At 47.5% G+C, this 18631-nt stretch overlaps 2 protein-coding genes across 8 annotated transcripts in view; both read right to left on the reverse strand.

Annotated features, from left to right (window-relative positions):
• The window catches only part of LOC146334624 (neuronal acetylcholine receptor subunit alpha-7-like), a 35036-nt gene extending 27710 nt beyond the window's left edge, over nucleotides 1-7326 (reverse strand). Inside the window, exons 1-2 of one of the 2 annotated variants that reach the window (XM_084823658.1) lie at nucleotides 7243-7326; nucleotides 727-866 (exon numbers count right to left, since the gene is read on the reverse strand). In XM_084823658.1, coding sequence (XP_084679784.1) covers nucleotides 727-866; nucleotides 7243-7267 — 165 coding nt within the window. In that variant the 5' untranslated portion in view covers nucleotides 7268-7326. Of the gene's footprint in view, nucleotides 1-726; nucleotides 867-4350; nucleotides 4442-7242 lie in introns of those variants that run through there. The other variant, XM_084823657.1, reaches the window with a different exon arrangement.
• A 1767-nt stretch (nucleotides 7327-9093) lies between these two features.
• The window catches only part of SNX27 (sorting nexin 27), a 47995-nt gene continuing 38457 nt past the window's right edge, over nucleotides 9094-18631 (reverse strand). For 2 of the 6 annotated variants that reach the window (XM_084823655.1, XM_084823654.1), the window contains exon 13: nucleotides 18442-18622. In XM_084823655.1, coding sequence (XP_084679781.1) covers nucleotides 18575-18622 — 48 coding nt within the window. In that variant the 3' untranslated portion in view covers nucleotides 18442-18574. Of the gene's footprint in view, nucleotides 9181-10342; nucleotides 18623-18631 lie in introns of those variants that run through there. The other 4 variants (XM_084823651.1, XM_084823652.1, XM_084823650.1 and 1 more) reach the window with 4 other exon arrangements.

An 18631-nucleotide genomic window follows, 5' to 3' on the forward strand; every position in this document is an offset into this window, starting at 1 on the left:
AAACTATTGCTTTCATCATATGCAAATTCATACAGATGTAACCCATTAAAACTCATCTGATTAAATCAACTAAGGGAGCAATCCTATGGCTGCTAGTCAGCAGCTAGATGGCCATAGGATATGTGGTTTTCTGGGAACCCAGCTCAGAGCCTGTGCTCCGAGGTCGGTTCCTGGAGAACTGACTTCCCCCACTTCTGTGCTGCTTCCGAGGCAGCGCAGAGCAGCCAAAATGGGGTGTTCCAGGGGGGTACTCTGGAGCGGGGAAGGCAGAAATGCCGATACGACACATCCAATGTGTCACCTGGCAGCCACTTCCCCCGCACCGCCTTCCCGCAGCTAGACAGCCGCCGCAAATGCAGGGCAGCTGAAGCACGGAGGGGACGAACCCCTCCGTGCTGCTCCTGGCCTGCAGTGGATAGGCGGCCACCTCCAAGTTCAGAGGCAGCCGCCTATCCCCATAGGATTGCGCCCTGAGATTCCTTTAAGCAGACGACTGCCCTGATCTTTTCAAAAACACTACACACAATTAAACTGCTCCGATTCAGTACTCTGACCGACCCCCTGTTGCTTTCCAGAACTTCTAACTCCAGCCACATTTAACAGGGAAATGTTGGCTGCAAAAATATCAGATGAGGCCGATACTAATTAAGATCTCAACTTAAGAGTCATCCCCTTGATTTGCCACTTTCCTTAAATCCCACGCCACCCTCCACCCCGGCTACTCACCACATCCATGATCTGCATGAGACTCAGAGTAAAGTGGATAGTGATTGGCTCTGCATCGTCCCCCACAGGCCTTTCCAGCGGAGTATAATCCTCCATCAATTCCCTCAGCAGCTGCCGCTGATAGATGCCTCCTTGAGAGCCTGCAAATCAATTCAAGGCTTAATCTCTTAACTAATGAGTGATCCAGGCTCTCAGTTCAAGGTCCTCATTGGAACGCCAGCCTCCAAGCTTTGGAAAATCCGAAGAGGATTGCTCACTACTGGCTCAGGCTTTGCTAAGGGCAATGATGGCTGGAGAAACGACAGAGACACCCTCGGGTCGTGGTGGAGCCACTGAAGGCTAGAACCAGGCTGAAAATGGGGTGGGGGGAGAACAGAGATATTTTCAATGCAGATGCCCTAAGCAGGAGGAAAGGGCTGGGGGCAGACAAAATAGCTGAATCAGACACACACAAACATACATGCTTCAGGAATAGTAACAGGGGCACGCTCATATATTTGTCACGTTCCTCTTTTCCACAGATGATCGCTGCCTCCACAAAAACACCGGGTTAGGCATTGCTGAAGGGTCCCATCATTCCTGGAGGGCACCAGGTCAGGGGAAGGATGCCGTACCCCACCAGCTCTGTGCTCTATTCAGGTAGTCTCCAAGAGCCTATCCTGCACATACCTAAAAGCAAAGAGGATCTTTGGTTTGTTGTGAAAGATACACACAGGGTGCTGGTGGTGAACGGAACGGCCCTGTGTGTCGTCGCCAATTCAAAAACGAGCCTCACCACCACCGGCAGTGTGTGAAACACGCAGAGGCTGCGGACGACACGGAAGCTCAGTGTTCCTGCATGTCTATTTGTACGGTGAACCTTGACTCTGAGGGTGCAACCCTATGCGTGTTTAGACAGAGAAAATTGCTGGCTGGGGCATGCTGGGAGTTGTAGGCCTTTTCTCTGTCTAAACATGCATAGGATTGCGCCCTAAAGATCCGTTTCTATTTTCAGCTGCATACCCAGAAAATAGACTCTTCTTGTCAGTATTAAGATTCGACTGAAAAGGAGGTGGTGGGGAAAGAAAATTAAGAAGAAGAAAAAAAACACTCTCCCCCCTTCTCTTGTAATACTGGAACTCTGAAGCTGCCCCATGAAATCGACCGAGATGGCCTCAGACCCGGATGGCTTTAAAACTGGATTAGACACATTCCTGCAGAAAGAGAAGTCTATCAGCATTTATTAGCCATGTTAGCTGAACAAAACCTCCATGTTCAGAGGGAGTGTATCTCCCCATATCCGATGCTGGGGAAGAAGCGAAGTCTGCGGAAGAACATAGGATACCTCCATATTCCGGGTCAGGTCACCAGTCCGTCCGGCTCAGGTTCGTCTCTACGCTGACGGGCAGCAATGGCTCTCCAGGGTTTCAGAGCGGGCTCTTTCCAAGCCCTACATGGAAATGCCGGGGACTGACCCTGCGACCTTCTGCATACAATCAGACATCCTACCACTGAGCTATAGGACCCTTCCAAAAGTAAAGTAAGGTTCCAGTCCTCAGGGTTCTGAATAAAAGGCTCATTTAAATACGCTTATATTGAGGTCCATCTCGCTCAGCATTGTCTACGCTGATTGGAAGCATCTCTCCAGGATGTCAGACAGGAGTTTTCCCCTAAAGATGACCTACTTGGCAGGCACCAGGGATTTAACCTGGGACCTTTTGCATGTAAATTAGGTGCTCTACAAGTGCGTTATGGCCCTACCCCAGAGGCATCTTAGCTGCTCCTAGAAACAGAATACCGGATTAGGCTGGATTAGGCGGCCTGCTCTAGCAACACGATTTCTGGCTTTTAAGAGCACCCAGTGCTTTTTGCAAAGCTTTGATCTGTTTCAATGGGCTTGGCCAGGAGAACATCCGAGTGGGTTTTTAAAAACTATAGGGGGATGTTGCAGAGAGGGGTACAGCAACCTAACCCTAAGGCCCTAAGAAGAGCCCCTGATGGATCAGAATAAATGGGTCCATCTAGCCCAGCATCCTACTTCCAACTAGGGATGTCTGCGTGTCGCAGATTGTTAGGTGCCTTTCATTCCGTCGTCGGTTCTTTGGCAGAATCAGATTTTTTTTCCAGTTTCACAAGTGTGCGCAAATTCACATTTGCACAAATTCGCACTTTGCAAAAATACGCAAATCCCCCCAAAATGCACATTTTCATGCTTTAGTTTATGGGGGAAATGTGCATTTGCAGCCAGCTTTTTTTTATTTACATATTTTTCTACAACTAAATTTGTGTAAAAGTCCAGAAAGGAAAAGAACCAGTCTGCAAGTCCGCAGAATCCGTGTGACTCAGGAAAAGACCGTCTGCTGCAGAATCGGCTGGCAGATTCATAGAAATCCAGACTCCCTTAATTCTGTTGCAGGTTCTGTTCCAACCGTGGGCAGCTACTTGCCACCAGAAAGCCACAAGCAGGGCCTGAAGGAAACAACCCTCCCATGAATGGTGTCCAGCACCTACTACTCAGAGGTACACTGCCTCTGAACATGGAGGCTCTATTGAGCTGCCATGGCTAAATACCCATTGACAGGCCTCTCCTCCTCTTTGTCTTCCTTGAATTTGTCTAACCCCCTTTTAAAGCTAGCTAGGCCAGCGGCTATCACTACAACATCTGGCAGCAACAAACCGCAACAGTTCATTATCCCCTGGGTAAACAAAGATTTCTTTTGTCTGTACCGAATCTACTGTCCTTCCCATTGTATTGAATGACACACGCATCCCAGGTTGATGCATTGTGGGAGCAGGAGGGGGCCAGGGAAAATGTCCATATCCTTTTTCCCACACCCATCTCTGCTAATTCAAAATCTGTAGCTGTGTCCTCTGCTTACAGCTGGATCCATCCTTGAATGCAAGGGGGAGAGGGAGGGGAGAGAGAATGTGGTAAGGCGCCCCCTTTTAACTTGAGACCATAAACCAAACTGACAAGGCAGCTGGTTCTCTCCCACCTTCTGAAGAAACAGAAGCTATATATAAAAATTAGCCCAACAAGCATGAAATAACCTAGCTGTGGCAGGGGGGGCAGCGAGCGGGTGGACCACTAAAATTTGCTTTAATTCCTGTAAAGCTGAGAGAGAAACCAAACACAAACATATGCTTAAAAACAACACACACACACACACACGACTGCAAATCTTGTATTTGCTCCAAATTGCATGACAGAAAAAGAGAGATTCATCTAGACAAGCTTGAATTGTGGAGCAGAAAGTCAGAAAGATTATTCTAGCATCTCAGGAGATCAAAGGAATACCTAGCCACCGAAGGCTACACAGATCCGTTAATTACAGCTGAGAGAGAGAGAGGAAAGCTCTCATTTTAAAAAGCTGGATCTATTTCAAAAGCTCTGGGAGATTTTGAAAGGTTTCATGATTGCTTTTGGCTCCACATCCTGTCCACCCTGAAAAGTCCTCCACAAAACAGCAGAAAAAGATCTACCACCCACGGGGCTTTGCCATTCTCAGTTCCTTATTTTTGAGATGCCAGTGGGACACATTTCGTGCCAGGAAGGTCAGCGGGGGGGGGGGGGGGTAGTTTGCAGAAAGAAAAGAGATTTTAGAACAAACACTACCATGTGTAGGAAGGAAGAGAGTAAGTTACCTTGGAACAGAAGGAAGATGCTGAGGGCAAAAATCCGAGCAGGCTGTTCCATTTCTGCAACCGGATCACAAAAAACGACACACAAGCCCATGCCTGGTACCAACTAGCCCATTCCCTTCATCGTGCTTTGGCTGGCGTATGAAGGATGCGCAGCTCACCGAGAGAAGCAGCATGAATCCTCATTTAGAAGCGAAAAGGTTTGTGAGGGGGGAGGAGGATGGAGAGAGGGAGAAGGAAGCAGAGAAGGAAGCATCAGTGCCCTACTGGACAGTTTTCTGCTTTCATTAATTCAATGATTTGGCTGTTGTTTCGGCTGCAGAGGCTTTAAGAGTGGCATGAGTTCTATAGAGGTCAGTGCTAAAGAGACTTAAAGAGTGCATTAATTTCACCGCATCTCTCTCTCTCTCTCTCTCAGCCCATTAGTGATTAGACAAACAGATGAAAAGATGGACAGAATAGATGAACCAGCTTAGAGAAACAGAATGAATACGAATTATGAAAAGATGGAGACACAGAATAGACCGATGGTGCAACCCTATGTATGTTCACTCATAACTAAGTCATGTTGCGTTCAAAGGAGTCAACCCCCAAGTAAGTGCGCTTAAGATCAATGGAATTATGGACAGATATGTAGAGAGATCACATTGATATGGAATTCAGACTGATGAACAGACAGACAGTATAAACAAGATCAGACAGACAGATGTTGGCTTGGGCCAGGGTGCATATAAGGGATGTCCCAAGATCCAGTTTTCAATGACCCTCCGCCAACCCTAAAACATATAGAGGGTGCCCGGGCAAGGGGGCAAAATTATTTTCCTCCCACTGCAGATTAGCCCACTGACAGGCAACCTCCACATAGATGAAATCAGGATGTGCTACTTTGGCAGGCTTGAAACTCAGCACTTCTCATTTTAGGAAGCGACTGCGGAAAGAAGAATATCTAATAATTAACATGTCATAAACAGGCGTTTATATGGTGCTTTTGAGTGTTTAGGGTTTCAGATAAATTGCCTCACTAATCACGGAAACACAAAGTTGGAGGGTGGCTTGGAGGCCATCTTGTCTTGTCCCCTGTCGCCGCCACGCACCGGCCCCCCCGCCACCCGCATTTGATGGAGGAAATCGAGCCAGGCCATCCTCAAGAGATAGTTGCCCAGATTCTGCCTGAAGACCTCCAGCAAGGGAGAACCCACAACCACTCTTCGTGTCAACTAGATCCATTGCCAAACTCCTCTTACCATCAATATGTTTCTCCTAATCCTCAACCGAAATCTCCTGTTCTGTCACTTAAGCCCATCAGACCTAGTTCTGACCTCTGGGGCAGCAGCGAACAAGTCACACTCACCACTGGTATTTGAAGAGGGCGATCATGTCCCCAGCCCCACAGCCTTCTCTTCCCCAGGCTAAACAGACCCAGTTCCTTCGATCGTGCCTTTTTCATTCTGCTGTCCATCTTCTTTGCCCTCCTCTGAACCAGTTCCAATTTGTCTGCATCCCCCTTATCTGTTTTCCTGCCCATTCTCTCAAGACCCAAGAAAGAGATTTCTGCAAGCATTTGTCAGTAAGCTACTGGATTGTACAGAAGCCCCAAAAAACATGTTTTATCTCCCTGCCACTTCAGATGTTTTGGTACCGTATGAGTACTGCGTTCTTTGCTAACGCAGCCGAGAAATTAAGAAGTACGTTGTTAAGCAAAATTATTGTTTCTTGTGCAGGAGACCAATCGGTGCTATGATGTAGGAACGTTAATAAACTTTTTCTGTGGTGCTCTCAAATTGTCCCTCTCTGTCCTACCTTCAGCCATGCCCCTTCTTTAGAAGGAGTAGGGCTGTGGTTACAGATTTGTAAGAGAACTGCAGGCTATTCATGTTCAGGGGCACCCTTTCCTTAGTGATTCTGACTGACCAACTAATAAAAACTGAACAGTGGATTGCCAGAGGCCAGTAGACAAACTGAGGAGACATGAGTGTCCTACCCCCCCCCCCATCAACACCTGCAAGGCCCATCTGGCTTTGCTGCAAGGCTGGTCACAAGGACTCACCAGAGATGACCAAAATCCAGCTGCACTGGATGACAGGGTCCCATCCCAACTCATCTCCCTTCCAGCTCAGCCCCCATCCTATCCCCCAAGCTGCTGCTGCAGCTGTTCTGTGTGCTGGTGCATAACAACCGCTTCTCTTCCTTTAAAGCTTCACTCCGTGACCACCTCCAGGCCCGGTAATGCAGGGAGAGCAGTAAATCGTACGTGCAATGCAAACCGCCTGGGATTCCCGCGGGGGCCAAAGCTCTAATTGAAATGAGGCTCTTGGCACAAGAACAGGGTATGAATTCCAAGCGGGCAAAGAGTCCTCCCGCTGCTAGCTGGAAATTAAAGAGAAAGGCTTCCATTTATTTTGCCATCAGAAACTGATTATCCTGCAGCAGCCAGGAATCCAGACAAGAGCCAGAAACAGTGACAGAACCTGCACTTCGCCAAATGCAGGAGAACCCACCGGTATCAGTTACAGGCAGGGTCCAGTGTTCTGGTTCAAGATTCCAACTAACCTTGGGCCAACGACTCTCTCTTAGCCTATCCCACCTCGAAGGGGTGTTGTGAGGACAAAAACTGGGTTGGCAGCTAACCTTTTAAGCAAGGAGAGCCGACAATATTGGCTCCACCTGTCAACTCCCACCTGTGGTAGGTAGGAGAGAGCAAAAGGTTCTCTAAGCCTCTTCGCCCTGCTATGAATTGGTATATCCACCAGAAGGCATTCTGAGGAGACATCTTGCTCTGAGGGGATGGGAGAAGGAACATATTCAGCTCGAACTCAAAAACGGAGAAGAGACAGTGCAGAGGAAAGAAAAGAAGAACAGACCAGCCCAGATGGGCAAAAGATGCAGTGTGCAAACCTGAGTTCGACTGATATATTGCCATCTATCTGGGCAACGGAACCAAACATCACCATCACGTTTTCCTCCTCCCTCCCAGTTCCTCTCCTTGCGTCTCCTGTCTTTTCAGCTTGTGAGCCTGAGGGACGGTCTAATTATTGATTCCGGTGAGCCACTGTGGGAGCCTATTGACTGAAGAGCAGGATAAAAAGGCTTTGAACAAACATATGGACTGAAACAGAACCCTTTGCCTCACCACGTACCTTGGCATTTCCTCCCAAGCTGACACACATGCAAAGGGCTCTACAACCCTTTCTCCCTACTGTCAACAGCAGGATATGCTTCCACAGAGCCCTTTGCCCTGGTATACACCTTGCCTGCTTTCTCCTGAGCTGGGAAAGAGGAAAATTACTCTTGTAACCCTCTCTCCCCCAGTATGAATCACAACAGAAGGGTAGGCTCCCGCCACCATCTTTTTTATGGACTTCAACAGGTGACCCCTTGTACAAGCTAAGGCAAGGCAAATGGGAGTGAACAGCTGAAATAAAAGAGGAAGGACGGAGCTGAAGTATTTGATGATAACAAGGAGGAGGAGATTAAAGACTTTTGAGACACTAGGATGAGCAAGTAAGGAGTCTGGGAACTCTGTTTGGGGCCAAAGAGAAAGCCCTTCTTGGGCAGATTGAGTGTTTGGGCTACCAGTTCCCCACCTTACAATATATTAATCTTTCTCTGCCAGACTGGGGTGGGCTAGAAATCTAGGAAGAGGTTGGGAAATTATTTCAGATCGCAACAGACTCTTAACATATTGAAATCTGCCTTTAAAAAAAAGGACATGCAGCACTAGAGCATAAATACTTGAAAGCTTTTCCTTGCCTCCGTGCAATTCTTCCAAGAAGATTGTCCTTACCTACATCTTTTCCCCACTCGGAGCTACATTTAACATGGATTTTTTTTTCTTTTCCACTTCCCCACTTGGGAATCCTTATTGATTTGACCCGCATAGCAATAGCCAAAAGCTTTCGGGGTCATCTGCTGCAGTCGAGCTCCAGAGAGGGAAAGGACATTTATTTCTGTTCAGTGGCTGTCTGTGAAAGGCCCCTGGAGTTCTAAAATCCTAACTCCCCTACCTTTCTTCTCACAATCTAGCCAGCATGTTGCTAACACAGACACCACTTCAGGGGCTCCAGGGGATATGCTTGCAAGCCTCAAGCTAAAAATCACCATAAATATTTACTTGAACAACCCAATTTTGGCTGGGAGTTTTTCCATCTTCTTACCTTGCCACCTGCCAAGAACAGCTTCAGATGCCATCAGCAGGGCAGGGTGTCCAAACTGTAATTCCATGGGGCCACAGAAAGAGACCCTGTGAGCAGAATTCAGCAGCCTGCACATTCTTTTTTAAAGCAAGACCCAGGGATGCAGAATCTCAAATTTGGTCCTCCTGGGGTCCTGATCTACTGGGGCTCCCCAGACAGCCATGCCCCCTTCCTCTGGCCCCAACTCCTTTTTGCCAGTCACCAATTGCTTGGTGGTTTCCTGGCTTTTCTGCAGTTTTTCCCCATTCTGAAAGGTTGAAATGCCTCTCCTGAGGCTTAAGAGCTTTCAGCTAAAATATGCTGGTGTTTTGGCCCTGCCCCTTGTCTTCAGCACTGCCCACCACAAGAACGCGGCCGCCGAGAGCTTCTCCAACCCTCGGGCTGAAAGAGGTTCAGTACCCCTGTTCTAGACCATAAGACTGGACAGATATGTTCAAAAGCTTGTAAGCAATGCCTACCAGAAAGCCAAGCTTCCATTTAACAAGTTTCTAGCTCTTACAACTGTGTAAAAGATACACTTCAGTAAAAGATACGCTTCAAAGTGTGCAGGCAACGCCATCCCCGAAGGCCAAAGGAGCCAAATACAATTTCTCATGTGGGCGAGGGTGAACATCAGCTCCTTGCTTCTTCTTGTGGCAAGCTGAAGTGGAATAATAAAACAGTACAGAAATTGCATAGTTATATTAAAGAATTAACTATTAATTAATTATTAATTCTATTCTATCTATTAAAGTGGGCCAATGAGCTTATCTTTATCGAGGTGGCAGAATCTAGGTGCTCTTGGCACAGAACTTGTCTCCCAGTGGTAACGTCTGAACAGGAAACTCTTGTATCTCCGAGTGTTGAGGCACATGAAATCTCAGAATCCTCAAGCCCACCAAGAGCTCGCTGGAACAGCCCTCACTCCCGTCTGCTTCTTGACATCTCCTGTAACAGCCAAAGCTGCCCTTAGCCACACCTCTGTAATGCAGACTATAAGCAGGGCTGTGTATGTGTGTCTGGCCTTCAGCTTTTCTTTTCTTAAAGAAGTTTCTAGTCCTCAAGACAGGTTTGAAAGCACGGGGGCAACTTCTGGTGAGACTTGACAGGTCCCGGACCAGGAGTGTGAGGAAGAGAACAGAATTTCCAGTGCTCAGCTCTGCACTGGCCTTGGAGATTGCTACTGCTCGCGCTTCCCATCCTATCTTTGCGGGCATGAGAGCTAGAAACGTAGCTTTCATTTTTAAAGCCCAGATCCTCAAGATACTGTACAATTTGGAATTATGCCCCTTTTTATGTAATAACCACATACAGGGCCCTAGGTATAAATATAGTAAAATTAATTAAGGGTACAATCCTATGCATGTTTATTAAGACAGAAAATGTCCAACAACTGTTTTCTGTGTAAACATGCATAGGATTGCACCCTAAAGATCTGAGCTACTTTTTTTTGGCCTGGCACAACTGACAGGCTGCTACTAGTATATTTATTTATTTATTTATTTATTTATTGCATTTATACCCCGCCTTTCTCCCTCTTGCAAGGAACTCAAGGCGGCTTACATTATCCTCCTCAGATGAAGTATAGCAGATGAAGGTCCCTCATACTGAGTCAGAACACTGCGGCTTTGGATTGCAGCACCTCTCCATGGACCAAGGCAGGAAAAGGTCTTTTCCAGCACCTTCTACCTGAGATCATTTTAAGTAAAGATGCTGGGGAAGCATACCTGGGAGGGACCATCTGCATATGAACATGAGTTCACCCACATCAAGCTGCACCCCCCTCCCTGCCCAGAAAAGAAGAGACCGACCGAAGCTGTAGCCATTTCATCAATAAATCAATTTATTTAAAAGAATATGTTACAATTAGTTACACTAATTGACTTTTACCAAACAAATTTTAGAGTTGTTAGCTCTAAAGAAAAATGAAGAATGCAACACGGCTGAAAATGGGTTTTTTGTTTGTTTTTTAAACCTTTTCTTTCCCCCATCTATTTTTCCCCTTCTTTTTCACATCTTGACATCGCAAAATAAAAATACAAGATACTGCAATGAAGATTACAATTAAGAGTTCTCTCGAATAAATTAAAAAAGAGAGAGAGACAGACACAGACAGACACACGCATGGCGTCGGAGAACCCGGGGATTATAAAAATCACTGGCCAAAGCCAATAAAAATATTTTTTTTAAAAAATGAAGAGGTGGGTGGGTGGAGAAAAGTTCTCAGCCTAATTTTTGATGACAGAGTGTTGGATTAAAGCCACCCACAATTCTTCCAACTGAAAGAAAAAGAAAAAAACCCCAGTACAAGCCGAAAAGCTATTCCTCCCCACAAGGCAGCTGTTATTGCTCTTTTAAGAAAAGTGGTACTTTCTTTGTTACGGCAAGCATTCCTTTTGTCCTGAACATGCTTCATCCTGGGGTGGGCAAGGGATAGAAGATGCAGTCCACCGCACACATTTAAAAGTGGTGTGCAGGGTTTCGCAAATGCTGCATGCAGCACGTGCGGTTTGCTCGGAAAGACGCAATCGCAACCCAAGCTCACGGTCGGCTGGGGCTTCGAGGGAACGGAAACCGGCCCTGACCTGACGGCCAGGTTAGTGGAGAGACTCGGAACAGGAACTGTCTAAGCCGAAGTAGGTTTAGAGTGGGAAAGCAGAGAGAGAAGAACTCTCAAGAACATACTAGGCTGGCTAATACAAAGTCGAACTGCTGGTCTATTTAGCACAGTACTGTCGACTGATTGGCAGCGGCTCCTAGGGTCTTAGAGGTCTGTTCCCAACCCTGTTACGTGAAACCTTTTTTAAAAAGTGGAGCGATTGAGCCTGGACACCTTCTGCATGCAAAGGGCTTGCTCTGCCACCGAAGGCTGTTCCCCCTGCTGTACGGAGACTGGCAAGCAGCTCGTAGAGGTTTTGGCAAGCCAGGATCTGAACTTGGCTATTAATACAACCCCTGAAGGCGCCCCCCTCAGCAGGTAAACCACCAAAGTAGACTGAAGCAGGCAAGAGCCAGGCCTGGGGAATGAGGCAGCTATCCAAGGAAGTTTTTCTTGATCCGGTCCTTGCCAAGGATTATTACATTTATTTGAGCTTACAACCTCCCCTCTTCCTGGCTTGAGGTGGGTTAATGAGCATGACCCAATTTGCAATTGGGCACAGAATTCAGTATTCTGAGAATCTCAGTTTTTTTCATTAAAAAAACTAAAGTAAGGTGCTAGTCCTCAAGGCTAGGAAAAGTGTAAAAACAAATCCAAACACCTCATGAAATTTCAGAAGCTGGGAGAGTGGGGGGTAGGGTTGGGATGTTGAGCAAATTCTGCCCATGGTCCAGGAGGCAATCTAAATTTTGTTAACCACTTTAGGTTTTTGTATTCAGCAGAGGTCACTTTCACTGGCCTTTTCCCTCCCTCTGGAAATCTCTGTGATAACTCATTGGAAGTCCACTGGAGAGTTATTTGGTTGGGAACGGGGGGGGGGGGGGGGGCAATGTAAGCAGAAGTTAAGCCAGTTGAAGAATTTCTGTTCTCCCGCTGCAGAATTTTGATCTTTAAGCACAGAGCAGATCTACCTCTGCACATTAAGCTTAAACACAGACAGAAGGTTTTTCAGTTGATTAGAACTAAATGAGCGTATGAAGCTGCCTTAGACTAAGCCAGACGAATGGTCAACCTTGCCCAGTATGGCAGCAGCCCCCACAAGTTCTATTGCCCTGCTACCTGGGCTCATGTAACTGGGGATGGACCGGCGACGTTATGCAGGAAAACCATCTACTCTGCCGCTGAGCCGCGGTCTCAGTGTAGCATATGAGCTTGGCACGGCTCCATCTAAACCAGGGGTGTTGAATCTCTTTCAAACCAAGGGCCAAATTCAATTTCGAGCATGTTCTTGGGGGCCTCATTCCAGTCGTGGGTGGGCCCAAAGGCAAAATGGAGCAGGGACAGTATATTTTAGTTTAAAGCTTTTTCTGCCAGTAATTAAGCTTTCCGAGAGGCATTTAGGAAGCGGGGGGAGAGACACTGTGCAAAAGCCAGAAAACCACCAAATGATTAGCTGTCAGGGGAAAGGGTGCAGCCACTTGGGGAACCCTGGCGGGCCGGATTTGGCCCGCTGGCCTAAGGTTCAACGCCCCTTATCTAGCAAGTAGCGACAACCCTGACAGGCAGCTCTTCTCAGAGGTCTCAGGCTGACGTTTTGCCCCACCCTGATTTCAGAAATCCTTGAATGAAGGGTGACTGAGGGACAGTCTGCATCCAAAGCATGCGCTCTACCACTCCGCAACGTGGCCCTGCTCTTTCCATAGTAGCAGTAATACTCCACTTAGATGCAGTGATTAGGGGAAACCTGTTACCTTGATCTTCAAAATGTGACATGGCGGAAGCAGCAAGGAGTGAAAGGCAGCTGCATCCAGGAAGGCCAGTTTTAAAAAGGAAAGGGCTGTGGGCAGCAGGCCCAGGTGCTGCATCCAAGTAAGTCCAGATCGCACAAGCATCGGGCTGGCCGCTGTGTGAACAGTATGCTGGACTAGAGAGGCCTTTCGTCTGGTTCAGCACGGCTCTTCCTTATGTTCTTAAGACTCATGGCCACAGCTACTGCTACCCGCACATGCTCTTCCTGCCGCTGGCATCAGCACATGCCAGCCACATAGGGCCAGATGCGGTCTGGGAGCATCCCCGCTAGGAGGGGCCGGCTGTTACTCTGAGGTTGCCAGTTGCTGACTCCTACCCTGTAGCATTTGCTTAAATCATTACAGCTTGGGAAGTTTATCCTGCTACAGCTGCTAAGAACAGCCTCTTCTGAATATTCAAATTAGGAGACACACCCAGCAGAACGGTTATACAAACACGCGTGCGCGCGCACCCTGACCCATTTAAAGTCCCGCTCAGTTTACATGGCGTGTTTTTGTTGCCAGCAGGGATGGCTTTGTGAGCAATTCTTTAAAGGAGGACGAGAAGTCACCTGATTGGAAGCGAAGACACATTAAAGGCAGCCAGAAGGATGACTTTTAAAAAACCGTACATGTTGACTGAAAAGCAGGGGGCTGAGTTGTGGGAGAGAAGAGAGAAAATCTGTACAATGACATAATGGTAACAAATACGGAAGGCATTCATATTTCCACACAACGGAATGAATTTAATCTGGATTACAAGAGCTGATTAGCAAGGGAGGGAGGGGAGGGGGAAATCTTGCTTGAGGCGAGAGACTGGAGTCACCATTACCTTTCAAGTCATGCACCTCACATATTCAGGGAAATAACTGAGAGGCAGAGTGTTTTCCTGGAGACCACACAGAGGAGCTCTCCACCACACATCTATACCCAACACAGGACAAAGTCTTCCTTACCAATTGGGTAAAGAAGGACCAGACTATTTCTGGGTGGGATGTCTGAGAGCATTCTCCCTCACTCAATTTGGCTGTCCACTCAGGCTCCTGAGCAACATTACTTTATAGCCACATGTTTTAATTCTCTACAGCATCAAACTTTCCCTGCAGAGAAAACTAGCATGTCAGGAAGAAGGTCAGGTCATAATTCTTCTCCCTGACTACTAGCTTTCTATGTGCAAAGGGGTAGATATATGTGAGAAATATCTTTAGGGAAGCAATCCCACAGTTTTACTTCTGGATTCTGATGATGACCAGGTCCTACAGAATATTACACCAACAGCACAAAGTTGAGACTACACCCAGGCCTTTCAGCATAATTCCCATCTGCCAGCCCCCTGCTTCCTTTTACTCTCAGGATTTCTAATTCTCCTACCGCCTGTAATTCATAATTAGCTAAGTGGAGAGTGAGGGCAGAGTTTACGAAACACCACATTTATGCACCTGCACGATTACAGAGTTTGCTTCCCTCTCTGCCTCACGCACATCCACAGAATGCCTAAGCAATGAATCAAAGTTGCTACCATAAGGAGCAGTGATAGCCACTGACTTGAAGGGCTTTGACAAGGGATCAGACAGATTTACTGAAAAGGCGGTGAGTCTCAGTGACTAATCAGTCATAACAGGTAAATGGAACCCTTAGGGTTTGAGGCACTATACCTCCAAATACCAAATTGGGGGGGGGGGGATTGCTATTATGCCCTCCATGCCAGCTTCCTAGTAACAGCTAGCCCCTGGCCACTGGGAAACAGGAGACAGAACTAGGCGGCCCTCTGGTCTGAGCCACCAAGCTGTTTGGACAGGGGAAGGAAGGTGGGCATCTCCAGGGCTGCAGCCATGCCTGCCCCACAAATGCTCCTCCTCTGCCTCTGTTCTCTCTGCAGGGTTCTGCCTTGGTGCCCCTACAGTTCATATTAGAGAGCTACTTCAGAATTGCTGCCAGGTAAACAAAGAAAGGGAGAAAGAGAACAAGCTAACCTTTTAAAACCCAAGACCGATCTTTTGGCAAACGTGTTTCAAATCAAGCCAAGTTGCCTCTAGAGCACGTTGCCATACATACGCACCCCCCTGCAGCAACCTTGGCTGGAGCGATATTTATCTATAATGCCAGGAGGCCCACAGAGTGCTTGGGAGGCAGGCAGGCAGGCAGGCAGGCAGGCAGGCAGGCAGGTAGGAGCAGAAGACCTGACTTGATGCCATCGTGGGGCCACATCTAGTCCCCTCCTACCAACAACCCCAGCTGCCCATAATACTTCTAGCACCCTCATTGCACAATTTACGGCTGCATTTAAAAATAAAATGCACAAACCCCTGAGGAGCAGTTAACTGGTGCTTCCAGCCACACAGCACTGAAGTTAATCCAAGCCAATTTTCTTTAACTGGATTTGGACATCCCAAACTGATCTGTTCCAGCCAGCATCTAGGAAGGTGAGTTAAAGTGAATTGGTTCAACATGGCAGAACCACACTGGATTTTGGCAACTGATGCTTGATCTGGGAGGCATTCAAGTAGGCTAGGAGACCGTTCCCATAGCTTCATGTCTGGAAATAAGACCAGAAGGGGGCTGGAGAGGAAAAAAACACTGTTTGGGCGGTGGGGAAAAGACAACACACTAAACCAAAGACTGTTAATATGGGAGACGGAATTCCTTAAAATATTGGAAGGGCGCTTACTGGCCAGGAGAGAGACCCTGTTTCCCAGAGCTGTGTTTAAGCTGCCCCTCTGACATCAAACCCACTCCCTTCCTTTTCCAGATGGGTCACGTATGCTCAGTTGTTGGCCCTTAAGTGGCAAAGCCAAGGAGCAAAGACCTCTAGGCCATGGGAAAGAAGGCGGTGTGTGAGCCTGGAGCAAAAGCCTCACACACGCTCCAATTAATACGGGGTGCAATCCATCTGGAAGCAGACGACGCAACTCTTGAGCAACTCAACAGTCAAGCCTGTGCAGGAACGACTGCCCAGCGGATTGGGGCCCCTTGTCTCAGAGCCACTAACATCCACTGATAGACTGGGCCGCTAGTTCATGGAAGCTTCTGCCACGATAAACCGGCGAGCCTTTTGAATTCCGAATGCTCACTGCAAATCTCATGGTGGAACAAGCTCTGGATACAAGCACGTTAGTGTGGAACTGCAAAGCCCCTTGTGCTCTATCGCCAATCCTGCTTGGCACCGAAGTCCCAAGCCCTGTGACTTCCCCATATCTCTGGCATACCGTACGAGACACCCCTCCAGTTCCTCCACCCGAAAAGAAACAGATTAACTTACTGACAGTCCAGCAAACAGATGGTTAACTCAGTGTTTTTTTTTTCTAACTCCTCTCCAGCTGTAGCTACTCAGTGTGGCTGGCTGTTGAAAGTACTCATTTTGATCATGGCTGCACAAAATGTGCCACGGCAAGCTGTGCACAGTGCCGAAAAGCAGAGGCAAGAGGCAGGACTTTCTGGAAAGACAGATCAGTTGGGGAAAACAGTTTTTTAAAAGGGAGAAATTAGAATAAACAGAAGCATTCCAGCCAACTCAGGAGGTACCCTGGCAAGAGCAGCATAGTGGAAGGAAATGTTTTCTGCTCAAAATGCTTGTCTGGGCCCAACTGGGTTTAAACTACCTTCTTGCTTCTGCCATTGTCTAACTGACCACCTACAGCCACCCCCACCCCACCCCATTCCCCCTTCCCTTTTGCGTTGGGCCTTTTAGAGAGCAGGAATCTTTCATGTTATGCTCAGCACCTTAATTAATGTAGATATGCTAAAAGCTCATGCGTAAGGTGGGTGAGAGAACCGGCAGAGCAGCAGAGGCATTAGAAAAGCCCTTTCTCCGGGGCACAGCTTGGCTCATCTCAATGCTTTCTTCCCGGCAAAGGACCAATACAGATGCACACGGAGATGAACCTGCCACGCAGGCAGTCAGACCGCTGGCCTGTCTAGCCCCGCCTTGCCTCCTCTCCCTGGCAGTGCCTCCCCAGGTCTTTCCCATCCCTTGCTATCTGAGATGCTTGGGACTGAACCCGGGACGTGCTCTACCGCCGAGCTATGGTCCTCCCCCAAAGTAGCCGGCTTGCCCTTGCTCGTTCGCACACTCGAACAAAGGCAAGCGCTTCTCATTTCACACAACACACGTCTAGGGGACGTGGCAATGGCCGCTGGCTTTGAGGGCTTCAATACGGGATTAGACGCGTTTACGGAGGGAGAGAGGCAGCCAGCTGGTGTGGAGCAACTATGGGCGCAACAGCGGTGCCTCAGTGCCCCTGGAGGCATCTGGGTGGCCACTGTGGGAGAAGATGTTGGCTAGATGGACCTTGGCCTGATCCAGCAGGGCTCTACTTACATTCTCACGCAGTCTTCATCCCTGAACTCGTGGGGAGCCACAGAGGCTCAGAAGAGCACTACCAGCACATCCTGTGATGGTGCAATCACACTTCATGCCCAGGAAAGCCTCTCCTGACACCGAGCTTGCACAATGGCCGCTATTCCCTTGCCACTTAGCAGATGAAGGGCACCATACACTAGTCAACACAACTGGCTCCCAAGGGAAATCTGGCAACACCCAGGCTCTGGAGGAAGGAGGCGAAGACCTGACTGGCCCAGCCAGCTGCCGGCCACCGCTGCATTGGCCGGCTGGTGCACCACATATTTCCATGATTGCAGGAGGCTTCATCACATTATCAGCTCACTAACAGGCAGAAAAAAACCCTCCCTGCCCCGCCTCTCACCCAAACACTGATTGTGAAAATGCATGAACATGAAATGAAGGAACTGTATTGCCAGAGGGGGAAATGGAAGTTATAAATCCTGATGTGATGTGGCCAGAACTGAAAGGAAATTTTGTACTTCTGAAAAACTGAAATCTTAAATTGAAGTTTCACAATTGCATAAACTCACAGCTGGGATATTTTGATTCAGATGGAACCAAAATGTTTTGTCAAAGTGCTGACTTTTAAAAGCCTCCCCGCCCCGCCCCCCACATCTAAAACGCAGCCTCAGAAATAACAGGGAGAAGCTCACCCCATTTTTTTTAAAAAAAATCCAAACTATTCAAACTTCTTTCAAGATTCCAGAATTTGCTTCTGATTTTGATGGCGTTCAAAATTTGTTTCAGCTCCAGTGAATTCCTACATACAAGAGGTGTTTATTTTCTTTCCTCTTTCCTTGCTCTGGAAGATTTTTACAAAAACACCACCACAACAAATCCAGGAGGAAGGGCACCTCCACGTAGAAATACAAGCGCTCCAAAGATAACAGCCGTCGATATGAAAATTATATATATGTATATACGTGCGTGATAGTTTGTATATATAATTTTTTTTACATACATACATATATATGTCCAAACAGTGCAAATGGATGTACATTTCTATATCCAGTTGTAAAAAAAGGAAAAAATCCCTCAGCATAGTCCATCTTTAAACAACAGGACTCCAGGAAGGGGGACAAACTAGAAAACCACAATTTTTGTTGGTAATAAACTGGACTCCCACTCTCTTGTTTCCGACGACTTTGCTGGTTCCCCGCCCCAAGTTGCTTAACATGAAATTCACAAATGGTATTAATATTTAGTTTAAGGGCTTTAATACAATAAACCATTTTCCCTCTCTTTCTTTTTTTGTTTTTAAAAGTGTTAATTTTTCAGGAGGGGGCGGGGAAGGGATAATACATTTTTTGTCCGAGGCGGCTCAAGGCTAAGTCGTAATGTCTCTGTGCTGTGTCCGCATCATCTGAAAGATGTTCTGGAACAG

This window comes from Heloderma suspectum, chromosome 17 (genome assembly GCF_057233095.1).
Source record: "Heloderma suspectum isolate Gila_16-S chromosome 17, 16-S_ref, whole genome shotgun sequence".
NCBI classification, from domain to species: Eukaryota; Metazoa; Chordata; class Lepidosauria; order Squamata; family Helodermatidae; genus Heloderma; species Heloderma suspectum.